Source organism: Perca flavescens, chromosome 24, assembly GCF_004354835.1.
Source record: "Perca flavescens isolate YP-PL-M2 chromosome 24, PFLA_1.0, whole genome shotgun sequence".
Classification (NCBI taxonomy): domain Eukaryota; kingdom Metazoa; phylum Chordata; class Actinopteri; order Perciformes; family Percidae; genus Perca; species Perca flavescens.
Genome location: NC_041354.1, coordinates 16,531,092 through 16,547,132, shown reverse-complemented (window position 1 = coordinate 16,547,132; position 16,041 = coordinate 16,531,092). Strand labels below are relative to the sequence as shown.

Below are 16,041 nucleotides of genomic sequence, written 5' to 3'. Positions count from 1 at the left end.
CATGGAGAATGTTTTTTTTCTTCTTCTTTTGCCGAAAGTCAAGTCTCGAGTCACCAGGGTTCTAGTCCGAGTCTCGAGGACTCCACCACTGACGACAAGAGCTTTAAACTTAAACGGTTTTAACGCCTATTTGCTGTTGCCAGATTTTCAATATCCTGCACAAGGGAAACATCAGCTTCGCCTTGATTTAGTCCCTTCAAAAAAAATAAAAAATAAGAGGCCTGTGATCCACTGGCTGTTCTATTATTAAACCATCTGCGGAAAAACAAAAGCCATGACATTTCAAATTAGAAATAAAGGCTGGGTCATCCTCTGAATCCCTCCCTAAGCCCTTTTATAAAACTGGCATGTGTGACGCAAATCACAAAATAAACCAACAATGTCTGACAGTTTGTGCTGTAAGGGTTTAAAAAAAATAAATAAAAAAGAACAGTCAGTATTAACAGATGGCTCAGATAGTCAGCTTAGAACATCCCATCTATAAAAACAGTGTTTGCATTAACCCTCCTGTTGTCCTCGGGTCCATCAGAAATTTGGGTTTCTTTCAACTAAATAGTCCAAAAAAATTATGTGGATGGTTCCATACAAACCTCTTCACAAGTAAAATTATATTTATATAGCATTTGAAAACGAAAATTGACAATCGACAGAAACATCGGAAAAAGTGACAAAAACTTGGAAAAGTGACCAAAACGTCGGGAAAAAAAGGGTAAAATATCATTAAAAGCAACAAAAGTGTCAAAATGTAGGAAAAAGCTTCAAATAAGTAGGGAAAAAAAAAAGACAAAAAAAATAAAAAATGTGGAAAAAAAGCAACAAAAACATCGGGGAAAAAACGACAAAAGTGTCGAAAAAGACGACCAAAGCGTTTCATTTTAAATTTGGACCCAGAAAACCAAAAAGTTGCCGGGAGGACAACACAAGGGCTGAGGAACACAGGTAACATCCCAAATTAATCATGAGTAAAAAAAAAAGAAGTACCTTTTGAATTGATTGTTAACAGACAAACGGTGTAACAATACCTTCAGATGGCAGTTAGGTTCATGAAAAATGCGCCGACTTCTCTCCTCGCCTGCAATGAACACTGTTATCCACAACAACACAAGAATACAAAACTCATACGGTTGTGTTTTCAGCTTTGTCGAGTGTCTCCCAAAAACTTAATTCCTATTGGACGTCAGTGGGAATAAAGGGGGATCCCTGTCAAGGGGGGAACCTGCAGTTCAACTTCCACTACTGTTAAAAAAAAAAACAGAGAAAGATGTATACTGATGATTACAGCTGACAACATTACAAAACACAACATGAGACCACTGGTCTCTAAAACCGTCGAGGATCTCAGATACCAGCCCTGTTTCAGTTTTCTGACGCTGCAGAAGAAGGAGCTTTTTTTTTTTTTTTTTGCATCCCGTTGAAGTTGCCGTAGGTAGGGTTGAGAAGATCCAGGACTTAGCCAAAAAATTTGAACATCGACAACATCTCAGTCCCTCCCCCCTTTCTGCTAAAGCCCAAAACGGTCTCCTAAGCCCCTCCCCCCACAAGGACGAATGAATGTGTGTGCATGAGCAGTGATTGACAACAAGTTAGACCACCCCCTCCCCCCTCGCCCTGATTGGTGCATCTGAACAGGGAGCTGTGGATTGTTGAAAATCACACTTTTATAAGGCTTATCTACTGCACCTTTAACACTTCAGTTCATCTGAAAAACTCAAAATTGCCAACTTTGGAGAAGCATTACTGTTATACGGAATAGTTAGAATATAGATAGAATAGAACAAAATGTCCATTCATTAAGACCCCGATTTTAACCTTTGTGTCGTCATTGGGTCAAGTTTGACCCGTTCTCTAAATGTTTTTCTCAATCTTTTTAACTACCTAATTTTGATTACCCAAAAATAACATGGATGGTTCCATACAATGCGCTTCGCAAGTACAACAAAAGATCGGATCTCTACTTTCACGGAATTTTGGGTGTTCCAATTTTTTTGCATTTGAAGAAGAAAATCTTTTTTTTCAAAACAGTATCCCAACTGAATGTTGACCCTTCTGTGATTATCCTTCCTTTTAATATTAGTCTAAACAATTCATGATTTCTGCTTCTTTAACTCAAGAATTAGGTATAATTTCCTCAAATTTATTGACCATGAATTCCCCCCCAAAAAAACTAAAACTTAGTAATAAGTTGGTGTTAGTGGTGTTTATACACGGAAGTGAAAAGAAGCGTTAAACGTCCAAAAAAAAGAGCCAAAACGTACAGTTTTGGCCCGGGAGGACGAGGCATGGCCGAATGGAAGACAACACAAGGGTTAACCCCATACTTTTTCCGATTTGGCAGACCTGTGGCAATACTGTAAACTAGGTTCAGAAACACACGAGTGGCTCCGAGATTGTCTATGAAAAACATTTCTTCCTACTCGATTTTTGTTCCCCCCCCAGTCTGGTTTTTGCATTAGTGGCGCTGTGATTTAACTTTGTCCTACTTCCTGTTAGAGCTGGGAAACTAAACGTCCATGGTACTTTAAGAGGCATCAAGTGTGCATTTTGGAAAACGTGTGCTTCTCAAGTCAACGGATACATTTTTACAACCGTCTCTTTAAAAGTGCTCGGCTTCAGAAACAAGTCATGAAACAAAGATGGTGCCAGAACAAGTTAGTATCATTCATTTTTCAAAATAAAAGCAAAAGAAAATGCAAAGGTAAAGAGGACTTCCAGGTCACGTAATTTGGGTTGAAAATATCAAAATTGGATGAAAAAAAAAAAAGAAAACTAGTCTTTTTTTTTTGCATTTATTTTGAAAAACTAATGAATAAATGAATGATACACGGATTAATTAGCCCCTAACTAGGCCCAAACTTTATTCTGCTGCCAGCCGGTGAAACAGGAGAATATTAGTATTATTTAGAGATACAGCCAAGTCATTTAGCATTTATAAAACAGTATCAGAGCTAGCTGTAAACTAGCCGCTACAGTTCCCATGGAAAAGCTCAGGGAAGCAGCTGTGAGCTGCTTTTTATCAGAGGTGGGAAACTTAACCAGATGTGGATTTGCTTAAAAGGGTAACTACCATTTTTTTTTCCTCTCTTATGTTTACGTGTCTACAAGCTACAATGTCAGTAAAAAGGGCAATTGTTTTTGCGCTGACAGGCTCAGATTATTATTTTAAGTGTCTGACAACATTATGGAAAGGATTTTTAAGGAAGTCGACCTTTCTGTTAAAGAGTAAGATCCTTTTTTTAAACATAAAAACATTATGCGAAATTGCGTTCATTAAACCCACCAGACTCCATGTAAATAAACAGGAATTTTAGCATCGTAAAACACACTTCATTCAAGGTCGACAGAAACAAAATACAACTATGAAAAGCCGTTTTGGGTCGTCATTCCACTTTTCCAACAATCACAACTCTAGTTTTGGTTGAAATAAACACATAGTTTACCGATTTACATGTGAAAATATGTTGGCTCTATACACGCTAAAAGTATTGTTTTTTTGAAATGGAGTCTGGTGGGTTTAGCGCTAGCGACCTCAGAGCTGTTTCTGGTTAAACAGAAAGGTCTCAAAGAGGTTTTAAAGGTCTGTCTCTGTAGGGATCCTTTCCATAATGTTGTCACACACTTAGAATATTAAACTGAGCCTGTCAGCGGCAAAAACAGAAATTTTAGTGGACCAAATTGACAATGCACATTTGCCCCATAGGGTTACATTGCAGCCTGGTCTGTGGCTGCCGGTTACAGCGTTCTCGCTAAATACTGGACCAATGTCAAAGACTGTTCCAATCAGTCACTTACACACAAAAACATAGGAAAATAGGGTTGAAAATAACAGAAGTTACCCTTCAACCAACCAGTTAGTCTTCATGTCAAGTCTTTTCTCTCGTAAAATGGGAAAATGTTGTTTGAAAACTCCTCAGATAAAGCACGAATCTCACCTACGTCTCACTTGTCGAGGGTTAGTTTTTTGGAGTTTGTGAAGCCCCCAAACTGAGCTAGCTGTAAACCTACTGCTGTCCCAGATGATAAAGACAACTAAACAAAAAAATAAATAATAGTTTGTCAGTTTTAATAAAGTGACATGCTTTTAGGAGAGGATTTCCTTGTTATGTCCCATTTTCTTCATGTAGGTGTTGAGAAGCGAAACTAAGATGAAACTGGATCGCCTTGCCGAAAAAGTAGTTTTTCATGCTAAAATAAATGGATTTTTCACAGTACTTCACAGTGTGCTGACCGTGAGACGATAAACCAGAAAAACAAACAACTCGCTGGCAAACCCCCCCCACCCCCCCCAAAAGAAAAACCTAGTATGAACCCTGAATTTCCCACAGGAAGTCCTTCTTTTCAGCTGTGGACAGTTTCACACTGGACGGTCTGAAGTTGACAATAACAGCGACATTATTGACATGCGTACCTTCATGATCAGTGGATAAGAAGCTGGTAGAGGTCACAAAAAAAAAGGGGGGGGGGGGGGGGGATTGTGTGTGTGTGTGTCGAAGAGAGGGGGACACACGCATCTCCGTGACGGAGCCGTTGGCGACCTGTTCGTACGATTCCTCCGCTTCCCTGTTGGCCGGCGCTCGCAAATCGGTCCTCCCGAGAAGCCTCGCCGACAGTCGCCCCCCCCGTGATTGGCTGCGATGGTAGGGTCGGGACGGCGAGGGAGTTAAGGCCGAAGCTTGTCCTAAGTGATCTTCTCGTGCTGGATCTGGTAGTAACAAGCCTGAAAAAAAAAAAAAAAAAAAAAAAGACATTAATGATAGGCTTACTGTCACTAAGGTAGCCATGCACGGATACAGTTCATTGTACAGTGATTCACTGTCACGTGTGTTTAACATTAAAAACATTTATAAATTCACATCAACAATTATTTTAATAGCATATGGTGCACTAAAAAAAAAAAAAAAGAGGTTTGTATTAAAAGGTGTTAGGCTTCTACTGTAGGCACAGTTTAATATGTAAATGTGTAAGTGTGTCTGTGTGCCTGAGTGTGTGTGTTTGTCTGTGTGTGTGTGTGTGCGCGTGTTTGTCTGTGTGTGTTTTTGTCTCTGAGTATGTGTTTTTCTGTGTGTGCGCGCATGTGTGTATGTGTTTGTCTGTGTGTGTGTGTGTGCGTGCGTGCGTGTGTGCGTGTATGTGTTTTTGTCTCTGTGTGTGTTCATTTTTTCTGTGTGTGTGTGTGTGTGTGTGTGTGTGTGTGTGTGTGTGTGTGTGTGTGTTTCTGTGTTACCTTTAGTGTGGTGAACATGATCCCATGCTCTCCGTGCTGCACGCAGGGGTCCATCAGGTCTTCAATCAGGCTGACCTCTGACCCCAGGTTCCTGATTCTGAGGAAAGAAAAAAAAAAATAAAAAGGCTCACCAAGTCTGATAAGCATGATTTAGGGATTTTGGACCGGTCGTTTTTGATAGTGATAGACCAATTATTGGGCCATTTTTCGGCGGTTTGCAGATTATCTGTATCAGCGCCTGATAACTGATAAAGTTAATGAATTCAAATGTGGGGCTACGTTCACTCGGCTCCAGCTCTGTGTCTGTCCCTCTGCTTCGGTTTCACCCACCACTGAGTCTGACTTAATGTCCCCCCCCTCCCCCACACCACTATCTGACTCTTACTGGGTGTTACAATCAAAGTTTCTCATTTATTAAATAATTGCTTAAAGCATTTAAACAAAGTTTGATGTTTGAATTTGTAACATTCCAAAAATCTTAAGATTTTCCTTTTCACAGTTCCAAATATTTGTTATCGATATTTGGAACCTATATACTGTACTACTACTAATAATCAGTATCGGCCTTGAAAAACCAGCATTGGTCGATCCCTAGTTTTTGGACAAGACTGACTACAATATAATAATAGCTCAGAAGCAATATAAAGCGTCAACTGGAAAGAATAACTTGTAATATTTGAGTTACATATTTTGTGCAACTATTCGATCCGTAGCTGAGTTACACCGGATGGATTGTGGGTAACTTGAGCTTCCGTTGTTGGATAGCTTTCGTCATAAAAAAGTCCTAGAAATGTAAGACCTACATCATGATATTAAAGTACAATGAAATGCAGGGGCACAAAAGTACTTGCCAAGTAAATAAAATGTATTCAAATCTGTACATATACAAAAAATTATATTTGGACTATTTAAAGAAAGAACTACAACAGCACGGAATATATATATATATATAAATATATAAAAGGACTATTTCAATTAACATTAGTGGTGTTACATGGACGTATAAAAATTAAGGCAAATTTAAGACTTTTTAAGCCTAAAATTTTAGACTTTTAAAGACCCCGCGGAAACCCTGTAATCGGAAAATTCAGAAAAAGCCCTCATTCGGAATATCCCGTTATGACCTGTGTCAAATTTGGAATATTGTCATATTCTGAATAATAGTGGAATATTGGTGTGCATGTAAACATAGCGATTGACACTTGAATAAGCTCTCCGTCGCCTCGTCGTCATCATAATGTATGTATTAAGTGTATGATAGGGGGCGGTTTTGGGGGCTGACCGTGCACGCAGCACCACGTAGAGGAAGACGGGGAAAAGGTCGTCCATGGACCACAGGAAGTCCTGCTTCAACAGCGCCTGCACCTCCTGGGTGATCTCCTCGAAGGTGAGCTGGATCAACTGCAGCTTATCGGACGGGGTGAATGTTGTGCTGCAAAAAAAAAAATAAAAAAAATACAAGAATGAAGGGAACTTGCGGGGGAAATGAAGTGTAGTTTACTTAAAGCCTCAGTTCAGAGCAAAAGATTTGCGACGAGACGAGGTGAAACTAGCAACTACTTGCAAACGCGGCGGTCTGCCACGTTCTGAAACCTGCCGGTTCACACCGATGTAGTCGCGCATCGGAGGAGGGAGGTCTGGCGAGTCCACACAGCATTCTGGAATGGGCGAAAAACGTGCTCTGGTTTGTTGGCATTTCTTTAAAAGGAACACGCCGACTTATTGGGACTTTGTCTTATTCCCCGTATCCCCCCAGAGTTAGATAAGTCCATACATACCCTTATCATCTCCGTGCGTGTCGTAACTCTGTCTGACGCCCACACCGCTAGCCTAGCTTAGCACAGATCCTGGAGGTAACCGGCTCCATCTAGCTTACGGCTCCCAATAAGTGACAAAATAACGCCAACATGTTCCTATTTACATGTTGTGATTTGTATAGTCACAGGGTGTACAAATAACAAGATGACATTACACACAGCCGTCTTCTAACCGTATACATACTGGGAACTATATTCTCAGAAAGGCGAAGCACTGCTACTCTCTGCTACTTGGGCGGAGTGATATGCCTGAGAAGCCCAGTGGTGAGGCGCAGAGTTTGCTTGGAGTTCGCTCAGAGTTGGAGCTATATCACTCCGCCCAAGTAGCAGTGCTTCGCCTTTCTGAGAATATAGTTCCCAGTATGTACAGTACAGGCCAAAAGTTTGGACACACCTTCTCATTCAATGTGTTTCTTTATTTACATTGTAGATTCTCACTGAAGGCATCAAAACTATGAACGAACACATATGGAATTATGTACTTAACAAAAAAGTGTGAAATAACTGAAAACATGTCTTATATTTTCGATTCTTCAAAGTAGCCACCCTTTGCTTTTTTTGATAACTCTGCAAACCCTTGGTGTTCTCTCAATGAGCTTCATGAGGTAGTCACCTGAAATGGTTTTCACTTGACAGGTGTGCTTTGTCAGGGTTAATTAGTGGAATTTTTTCCTTTATTAATAAAAAAGCAAAGGGTGGCTGCTTTGAAGAATCTAAAATATAAAGACATGTTTTCAGTTATTTCACACTTTTTTGTTAAGTACATAATTCCATATGTGTTCATTCATAGTTTTGATGCCTTCAGTGAGAATCTACAATGTAAATAGTCATGAAAATAAAAGGAAACGCATTTGAATGAGAAGGTGTGTCCAAACTTTTGGCCTGTACTGTATACGGTTAGAAGATGGCTGTGTGTCATGTGACCTTGTTATTTGTACATGCTGTGACTATACAAATCACAACATGGAAAGGAATGGCTTACCTCCAGGATCTATGCTAAGCTAGGCTAGCGGTGGGGGCGTCAGACAGAGTTACGACACGCACGGAGATGAGAAGGGTATGTGTGGACTTATCTAACTCTAAAGTCCCAATAAGTCGGCATGTTCCTTTAAACCAATCACAATCATCTCGGGCGGCTGGTTGGAGTCGAGCTGAGACGGGCCGATTCAGACCGCTGAAACGTTTCCTGCTACGTTCTAAAAACGGTTTTGTCTCGTTCGATCACTGGGCTTAAAGATGGCCACAATGGCACTTCACACGTGTTAGTTTTTTAAAACTATTTTCATAGTTGTTGAATAGAAAACGTACCTGATCTGTTGTAGTGTTTCCACTGCGGAAGCGAAGCAGACATCCTTGGTGCTGGAGAGGACCTGAAGGAGACACACACATCTTCTGACTCATGGTGGACAGAATTAAAGTAGCCCCACATCATCACATGCCTTTCACCATACCTAGACATTGACATGGGGTACTTTCCCTACGATCATCTCTCAAGGAAAATCAAACCAGCTATTAGGCTAACTGAGATAAAACCATGTCAATCTCTAGGTATGGTGAAGGGTATGTGATGATGGGGGGCTATTTTAATTCCAAAGGCTAAGGGAACTTTATCAGGATGCATAGTATCCTGGATCCATGAAATAACTGGCCTTTCAAAATAACAATCTGCCTGCTTCTATGGGGATTTAACATAGGGTTGTACTGACTTATGTCCCCTGTATTTTAAGGAAGAACATTTATTTATTCACGATACATTATTCATTCACTAAGAAAATTGGTGTCCATAAAGGTTGGATTTTTCCTAATGATGTTAGAGACTACTTCAATCAAATGTGTAGTAAATAGCACTATTTTTTTTAAACTTAAGGTAAAAGTAAAGTGAACAAAGAAACGATACCTGCTGCTTCTCCCCAGGTGAAGGCATGGGGACAGAAATGGAAACAGGCCAAAACTTTCTGAAGGGAGAGGGGGGAGGAAATGTTTTAGGATTTAACATCAAATGAAGAGTCTCTTTTTTGCATCGGCCGGTGCATGTACGTACTGCTGAACACCCAGGAAGGCGAGCAGGGCCAGATCGGACTGCTTGTTGAGGCGGAGGACACACTCCCAGTAGACGTCGTCCTCTCGCTCCTTTTCCAGAGCGTAGAGGGTGAAGAGAGGCGGGTAGAGGCGGGGAAGCAGGACCGGAAGCAGCAGAGCCGAGCTGCTCACCACGCGACTAAGGAACAAAAAGACACATAGGAGAGTTTAATGATAGAGATGTATTTAATGATGAAGATAGGAGAGTTTAATTATAGAGATTTATCTAATGATAAAGATAGGAGAGTTTAATCTGGTCTGTGGACCCCAGGGAGAGTAGCTGATGTTCTGCAATTTTTCACAAAAAATCTACTTGCCTGAAGTACATTTTTACTGGCTACTATACAATTTTAATTTCTTTCGAAGAAAGAAAAAAAAAATGTCCTCGGCCCTTTCCAAGGAGCTGGAAATGCCCGAAACTAAATGTGATATAACCAAGGACCACCGAAGCTTCGAGGAGGGGGACGTTGCCCTGTCTTTACCCAGGTTTGGGTGACTCCGGCGGGGCAGCGTCGGAGCCTGGGTCCTTCTTGTCCTGGACGTTGGTGGTCGGCTCTGGAATCAGACCGCCCTCTTCTGGCAGATCTGGGAAAAGAAACCTGCGGAGCATTCAAGAGCACACACAAACAAAAACACACTGATGAACAACAGCGTCTAGCCCTTCATCCACGGGTATATCCATTTATTTGAAATGAACAGGGCACCCCCCGGGTTCTCTGAATTAAATATAATACCTTCTTAATACCATCTAGGATGAGATTCAACGCAAACGTCCTGCTCATATAATGGAAAACCAGTGTGGATTTTAAGCCAGAGAAAAGAAGTATTTACAGAGTAACGTTACCTGAATTTAATAAAATATTTTTTTTGGGGCATTTTAGGCCTTTATTTATGTAGGACAGCTCAAGACATAAAAAGGGAGAGAGAGGCGGGAATGACATGCAGCAAAGGGCCGCAGGGCGGAGTCAAACCTGGGGCCTCTGCGTCGAGGACCAGACCTCTAGTGTGTTTGTACTCTAATCACATCAAATTAATGAATATGTGTCACATCCAGAGCTCTTTTGCTATGAAGCTTGAAATACTAACTAAAATGAACTTAAACGGTACCCACACAAGATAAATTTTTTTAATGAAGTTATGGCATCTATCTACACGCCATGTCAAGTGTGAAGGTGTTTTGTATGTGCAGTTCTCGGAAAAGGCACTCAATAGTTTATTTTATCCTATGAAAGGACAATAAAAGATTGAAGACCTGAACAAAATTAAATGCTTTTAAAAGGGTACTTTCAGTTTATTTTCTATATTTTTTTGTATTTTCGTGCTTTATCTGAGGAGTTTTCAAACGACATTTTCCCGTTTTACGAGAGAAAAGACTTGACATGAAGACTAACTGGTTGGTTGAAGGGTAACTTCTGTTATTTTCAACCCTATTTTCCTATGTTTTTGTGTGTAAGTGACTGATGGGAACAGTCTTTGACATTGGTCCAGTATTAAGCGCAAATGCTGTAAGCGGCAGCCACAGACCGGCTGCAATGTAACCCTATGGGGCAAATGTGCATCATCAATTTCCTCCACTAAAAGGGCTTTATTTGCCGCTGACAGGCTCAGATTATTATTCTAAGTGTCTGACAACATTATGGAAAGGATCCCTACAGAGATAGACCTATTTAAAACCTCTTTAAGACCTTTCTGTTTAACCAGAAACAGCTCTGAGGTCGCTAGCACTAAACTCCACCAGACTCCATTTAGAAAAACAATACTTTTAGCGTGTGTAGAGCCAACCGGCCCGTCAGACACCGCCTACCAAGAGCCTGGGTCTGTCCGAGGTTTCTTCCCAAGAGGGAGTTTTTCCTCACCACTGTCGCACTGCTTGCTCTTGAGGGAATTACTGTAATTGCTGGAATTGTTGGGGCTTTGTAAATTATAGAGTGTGGTCTAGACCTACTCTATCTGTAAAGTGTCTCAAGATAACTCTTGTTATGATTTGATACTATAAATAAAATTGAATTGAACATATTTTCACATGTAAACCTGTAACTATGTGTTGATTTCAACCAAAACTAGAGTTGTGATTGTTGGAAAAGTGGAAAGACGACCCAAAATGGTTTGTCATAGTTTTATTTTATTTCTGTCGACTTTGAATTAAGTGTATTCTACGATGCTAAAATGACTGAGAGTCTGGTGGCTTTAACGAACGCAATTTCACGGACGTTTTTATCTTTAAAAAAAAAAAGGATGTTACTCTTTAACAGAAAGGTCGACCTCCTTAGAAATCCTTTCCATAATGTTGTCAGACACAGTATATTGATGTAGTGAATATTAATCTGAGTCTGTCAGCAGCAAAACGAGCACTTTTGTGAAGGTAAATACAAGCTGGACAATTGCCCTATTAACTTACACTGTAGCTTGTTTTGCCGCTGCCGGCAGCAGCGATCTCGCTTAACACTGGACCATCGTCAAAGATTGCTGATCCCATCAGTAACTTAGACACAAAAACATAGGTTTTTGAATAGTTAATTGAAGACTATTTTTAATTCTTTTGAGCCCCCGTGGGTATCCTGAATGAAGCTACGGATGGTAGGTAGCTGTACTGAACTACCTGACGATCTGGAAGATGCGGTTGAGGTACGACTTGATCTCGTTGACAGCCTGAGGCAGCAGCCGGCGGTTGGCTCCGACTCCAACGTAGGTCATCCTGTAGACCGCCACCAGGGTCTCCAAAAGCCGGCCCAGTGGGTGGAGGGGGGTATCACACGCCTGGAGGGAAGTGGAGAAAGATAATGTTTTAGCAGCCAAATATAATTCCATTGTTCACTGCTGGTTTTGTCAGTCGGTTTGTTTGACAGTTACTCGATTTGATGTGAAAAAAACAAAAAAAACATGTATACAGATGTTATGACGGGGTTTTTGAGAAGATGTTTTGATTGTTATGATATCAGTTCAGTGTCTTTGAGTGGTGCGCTGATAGGAGCAAACATCATTTCTAGGAATTCTGAGTCTGATGTCCGTCCCCTTCCTCTTTCTCTGTGTTGGCGTTCTAACCTCCGGTGGATCTCTGAGGACTATGGTTAACTGCTCCTCAGATCTCTGCAGGGTAAATCCAGACAGCTAGCTAGACTATCTGTCCAATCTGAGTTTTCTGTTGCTCGACTAAAACTACTTTTGAACGTACACATGTTCCACCAAAACAAGTTCCTTCCCGAGACTATTTAGCAGAGGCGCCGTGGCTCCGTCCGGCGCTTAGCGCCGCCGAAGATGATTGTAATTGGTTTAAAGAAATGCAGATAAGTGAGTTTTAAATTACAACAAAAATAAAGCGGAAGGTGACGGATCCGGCCAAAAAGAGGGACATCCAAAGAACAAGGGAGACACTTTGTTTCTCTCACTATGACTCTAGAGTGGCTGCTCGCTCTGAAGCTAATCGCCGACAAGTATCAACTTTTAAGGCGAAAGATCTGCGCGGAACCTCCGCTGAAGGACAAGGATCCCGCTTTACCTTGATGAGGTAGAGGTGGATGGTGTGATATCTCTCCATGGTGATCAGGCCTACATGCTGCGGGATGACCTCCAGGCTCTCCAGGGTTCTGCTGTGGCTTTGAGACAACGTCTCTGGACTGGGACACACACACACACACACACACACACACACACACACACACACACACACACACACACACACACACACACACACACACACACACACACACACACACACACACACACACACAACATTTCTTATTTATTTAACTTTTATTTTCCCAGGAATATTCCCATTAAGATTTAGAATGTCTTTTACAAGGGAGTCCTGGCCAAGACAGCAACACAACAAGTTTCACATAAAAGAACAAACAACAGACTGAGGGCCGTATTTTAACAATCTAAGTGCACAGCATGAGGCGCCTGGCGCAGGTGGGTTTAGGGCGAGTACGAACCCACTTTTGCTAGTTTGATGGCGGAAAAAAGGGTCCGTGCATGTGTGTGTGCGCGTGTACCTGTCCTGGATGTGCCGTCGGCTGGTGGTGAGGGCCACGGCGATGTTCTCCCAGGCCGTCCCAGTCTCTCCTCGGCCCGGCTCCTCGCAGCCCAGCTGCCTCCAACACTCCTCGAACACCGCCTTCCACTTATCCTCCGCGCGCACGCACAGACGCCCCAGCTTCCTGCCACATCGCACGCAGAGTATACAGAGTGTGTGACAAATCCTGTAACATTCCTTATGATCAAACATTTGACACATTATCATCACATTATGTGAGCTTACACAGCGTGGGTCTTGTCTTTGTCGGTGTCCAAAAAAAGGTGTGGTTTGAAGTAGGACCCCGCCACTTTGAGGCCGGAGCCCCATTCGCCGTTGAAGGAGCCCTCCAGGTAGTCACCGTTGGCCATGGTAAGCACGCCCTGAGGGGAGAGCCAATCAGCCCATTAAACTACACCGACATGTTTAGTTTCTTCTGAGCATGTCTACTCTACATTTACATTATTTAGTTTACTATCGTCTGGATCAACAGAAGTCTCGACCGAACGTTGGCGCCAATGTCGGTGTTGCCAAAGGTCTCCGTTTGCGGACGTTTTAACAGCAACACAACACCGCAGATTCCAAACCAAAAGTCAGGACGGTCAGGAGGTTTTCCAAAAGTCTCCGGTTTAGGGGCTCGGAAACACCAGAGCAGGGGGAATGAGAGGGGGAAACCTCAAAGCAGGGGGAATGAGAGGGGGAAACACCAGAGCAGGGGGAATGAGAGGGGGAAACCTCAAAGCAGGGGGAATGAGAGGGTTTCTCCATTTTAAAAATGAGAATATGCTGTTTACATAACCTCTATCAAATTCGGAGTATTGTCATATTCTGTCATATTGGTGTGCATGTAAACGCACTCAGTGTTTCCCCTTTAGTCTCCTTTTTAAAAAAACATTTTCTACAAGAGTGTCTTGGACCTTTTTTTTCTCTTAAGGTATTCTTATAGTTGCTTTTAATGTTTGATTAATGTGTGTATTTTAGTGTGTGAATTTTCATAGTATGTGTATGTATGTTTCCCTTTGGAAAACTCTGTCTCTGTCTTTGAGTGTTGCAAAAAGCGCTAGATAAATAAAATGCATTCTTATAGTTAAAAGGTATATATTGACATTGTTCATTGCAGTCACCTTTCCATTGAGAGTCCAGTCGTCAGAGAATTCACCCTCGTACGTGGTGTCGTCCTCCGACAAGAGGATCCCAGTGCCCTGAAAGACAGAGAATACCTCCCTTCAGTCCTGGCTTTAATCCTAGATTCCTCTCATTCCCTCTCCGACTTGTTTATCTTAAGCCTCCTGTTGTCCTCGGGTCAAATCTGACCCATTTTCAAAAAGTTTCTGTATCAGAAATTTGGGTTTTCTTTCAAACAAATTGTCCGAAAAAATATTAACGTGGACGGCTCACTACAACGCTCTTAACAAGTTAAATAAATAATCAGTTCAATACTTTCATCGAATTTGGGTGTTTTAGTTCATTTTATAGCACTTGAAGAAAAAAACTATTGATAAAAGAACTTTGAAAAAAGGGACAAATGTCAAAAATAGTGACAAAAATGTCAGAAAAAAGTGATAGAAAAGTCGATTTGGGGCGTAACTTTGGTGGGGGGTTTGAGATCTCCACTTTTGAGCTAAATTGAAATTTTTAGCATATAAAACATTGAATTTTTAAAAATTTAAAAATTTTTAAACAATTTGTGCCTTTTCTGCATCAATTTATGGTGCAAAGGTCTGTATTTATGTAAAGGAAATCATAACAGGTTTATTTATCGGGGGGTTTGTACTGGCCAGTTTTGATTATAGGGGGAGTTGAAACCCCTCGATTCCCCCTGTAAATTATGCCTATGGGGGCATACCTATGGGGGGCGCCTATGCAGGAAAATCCCTGACAAGTGGTCCAAAGTGTGCAGGATGTTTTGGCTCTTTGACAGTCCCAGGTTGTGATCTGACACAGCGGTCTGTAAGACTTTTGCGGAGTGCAAGAAGTTTTTTTGTATGAAGTACTTTAGAAACAAAACCCTGCCTTGGTATTGGCTTCTTAAACTTTTCATCACGTGCACACAACATGTGACATAAATCAAAAAGAGAGAGAAAGTGCTTACCATCATCTTGTTATCTTTGAAGGCTCCTTCATAGTACAGGCCAAACTGAGTGACGACCACCCCGGTGCCCTGCCGCAGGTGATCCTGCCACATGCCCATGTACTTCTCCCCTCTGGACAGAAAAACAGACAAACAAATAGGTGTGGGAAGGGGGGGTGCTGCAAGTACTGCAGCAACCCCTGGTGGTGAAGCTTCAAAACTGCGATGACAATAAAATTATAGCTTATAAATATCTCTGGTTGTTGTTTCTGTTCCACCACATTTTGTACGTCACGTTTGGGGTGTGGGATGAAGAGAGGGATAATTTTAGCAAAATTATTTAAATTTATCTTCAGTGTGTATTGGCCAATCCGATTTGTCTTGACGCGATTGCGATTCAGCCTACGCATAGCACGCACGCACACTCACAGCCATACACAACGATGAATGAGTTTCTACTGATCAGCGCTACTTAGCAATGTCTCAAAAGAAATTTGGGGATTTTTTTTTCCCCAATCGCCCAACCCCAAACACCCGAGGACTAGCTCAGCTGTACTTTTTTACACTCTATGTGGACAACCCCTCCAGCACTCCCTGCCGTGCGTCGGGACAAACAGCACCTGGACCAAACGGCAAGTCAATCCGGACCCAGCCCGTATCTTGTGGTATTGAGTATGTTGAAGTGTAATCTTTTCTATTGATCAATACATTTTCTATTGATCAATACATTGTTAGTGAGATTGAATACACACAGAGATAAAAATCGACAAAAATGTCTTTAAAAAAAAACGTAGAAAGAAATTGAAAAAAGAAAGTGACAAACATCGTCAATCAGGTTATT

At 41.6% G+C, this 16,041-nt stretch overlaps 1 protein-coding gene across 2 annotated transcripts in view; it reads right to left on the bottom strand.

Annotated features, from left to right (window-relative positions):
• Positions 1–3,745: 3,745 nt before the first annotated feature.
• The window catches only part of als2b (alsin Rho guanine nucleotide exchange factor ALS2 b), a 38,032-nt gene continuing 25,736 nt past the window's right edge, over positions 3,746–16,041 (bottom strand). For both annotated transcript variants that reach the window (XM_028571448.1, XM_028571449.1), the window contains exons 21-33: positions 15,222–15,333; positions 14,254–14,331; positions 13,376–13,512; positions 13,110–13,274; positions 12,614–12,731; positions 11,717–11,874; positions 9,600–9,716; positions 9,080–9,256; positions 8,936–8,993; positions 8,347–8,408; positions 6,504–6,653; positions 5,222–5,318; positions 3,746–4,714 (exon numbers count right to left, since the gene is read on the bottom strand). In XM_028571448.1, coding sequence (XP_028427249.1) covers positions 4,676–4,714; positions 5,222–5,318; positions 6,504–6,653; positions 8,347–8,408; positions 8,936–8,993; positions 9,080–9,256; positions 9,600–9,716; positions 11,717–11,874; positions 12,614–12,731; positions 13,110–13,274; positions 13,376–13,512; positions 14,254–14,331; positions 15,222–15,333 — 1,468 coding nt within the window. In that variant the 3' untranslated portion in view covers positions 3,746–4,675. The remainder of the gene's footprint in view (positions 4,715–5,221; positions 5,319–6,503; positions 6,654–8,346; positions 8,409–8,935; positions 8,994–9,079; positions 9,257–9,599; positions 9,717–11,716; positions 11,875–12,613; positions 12,732–13,109; positions 13,275–13,375; positions 13,513–14,253; positions 14,332–15,221; positions 15,334–16,041) is intronic.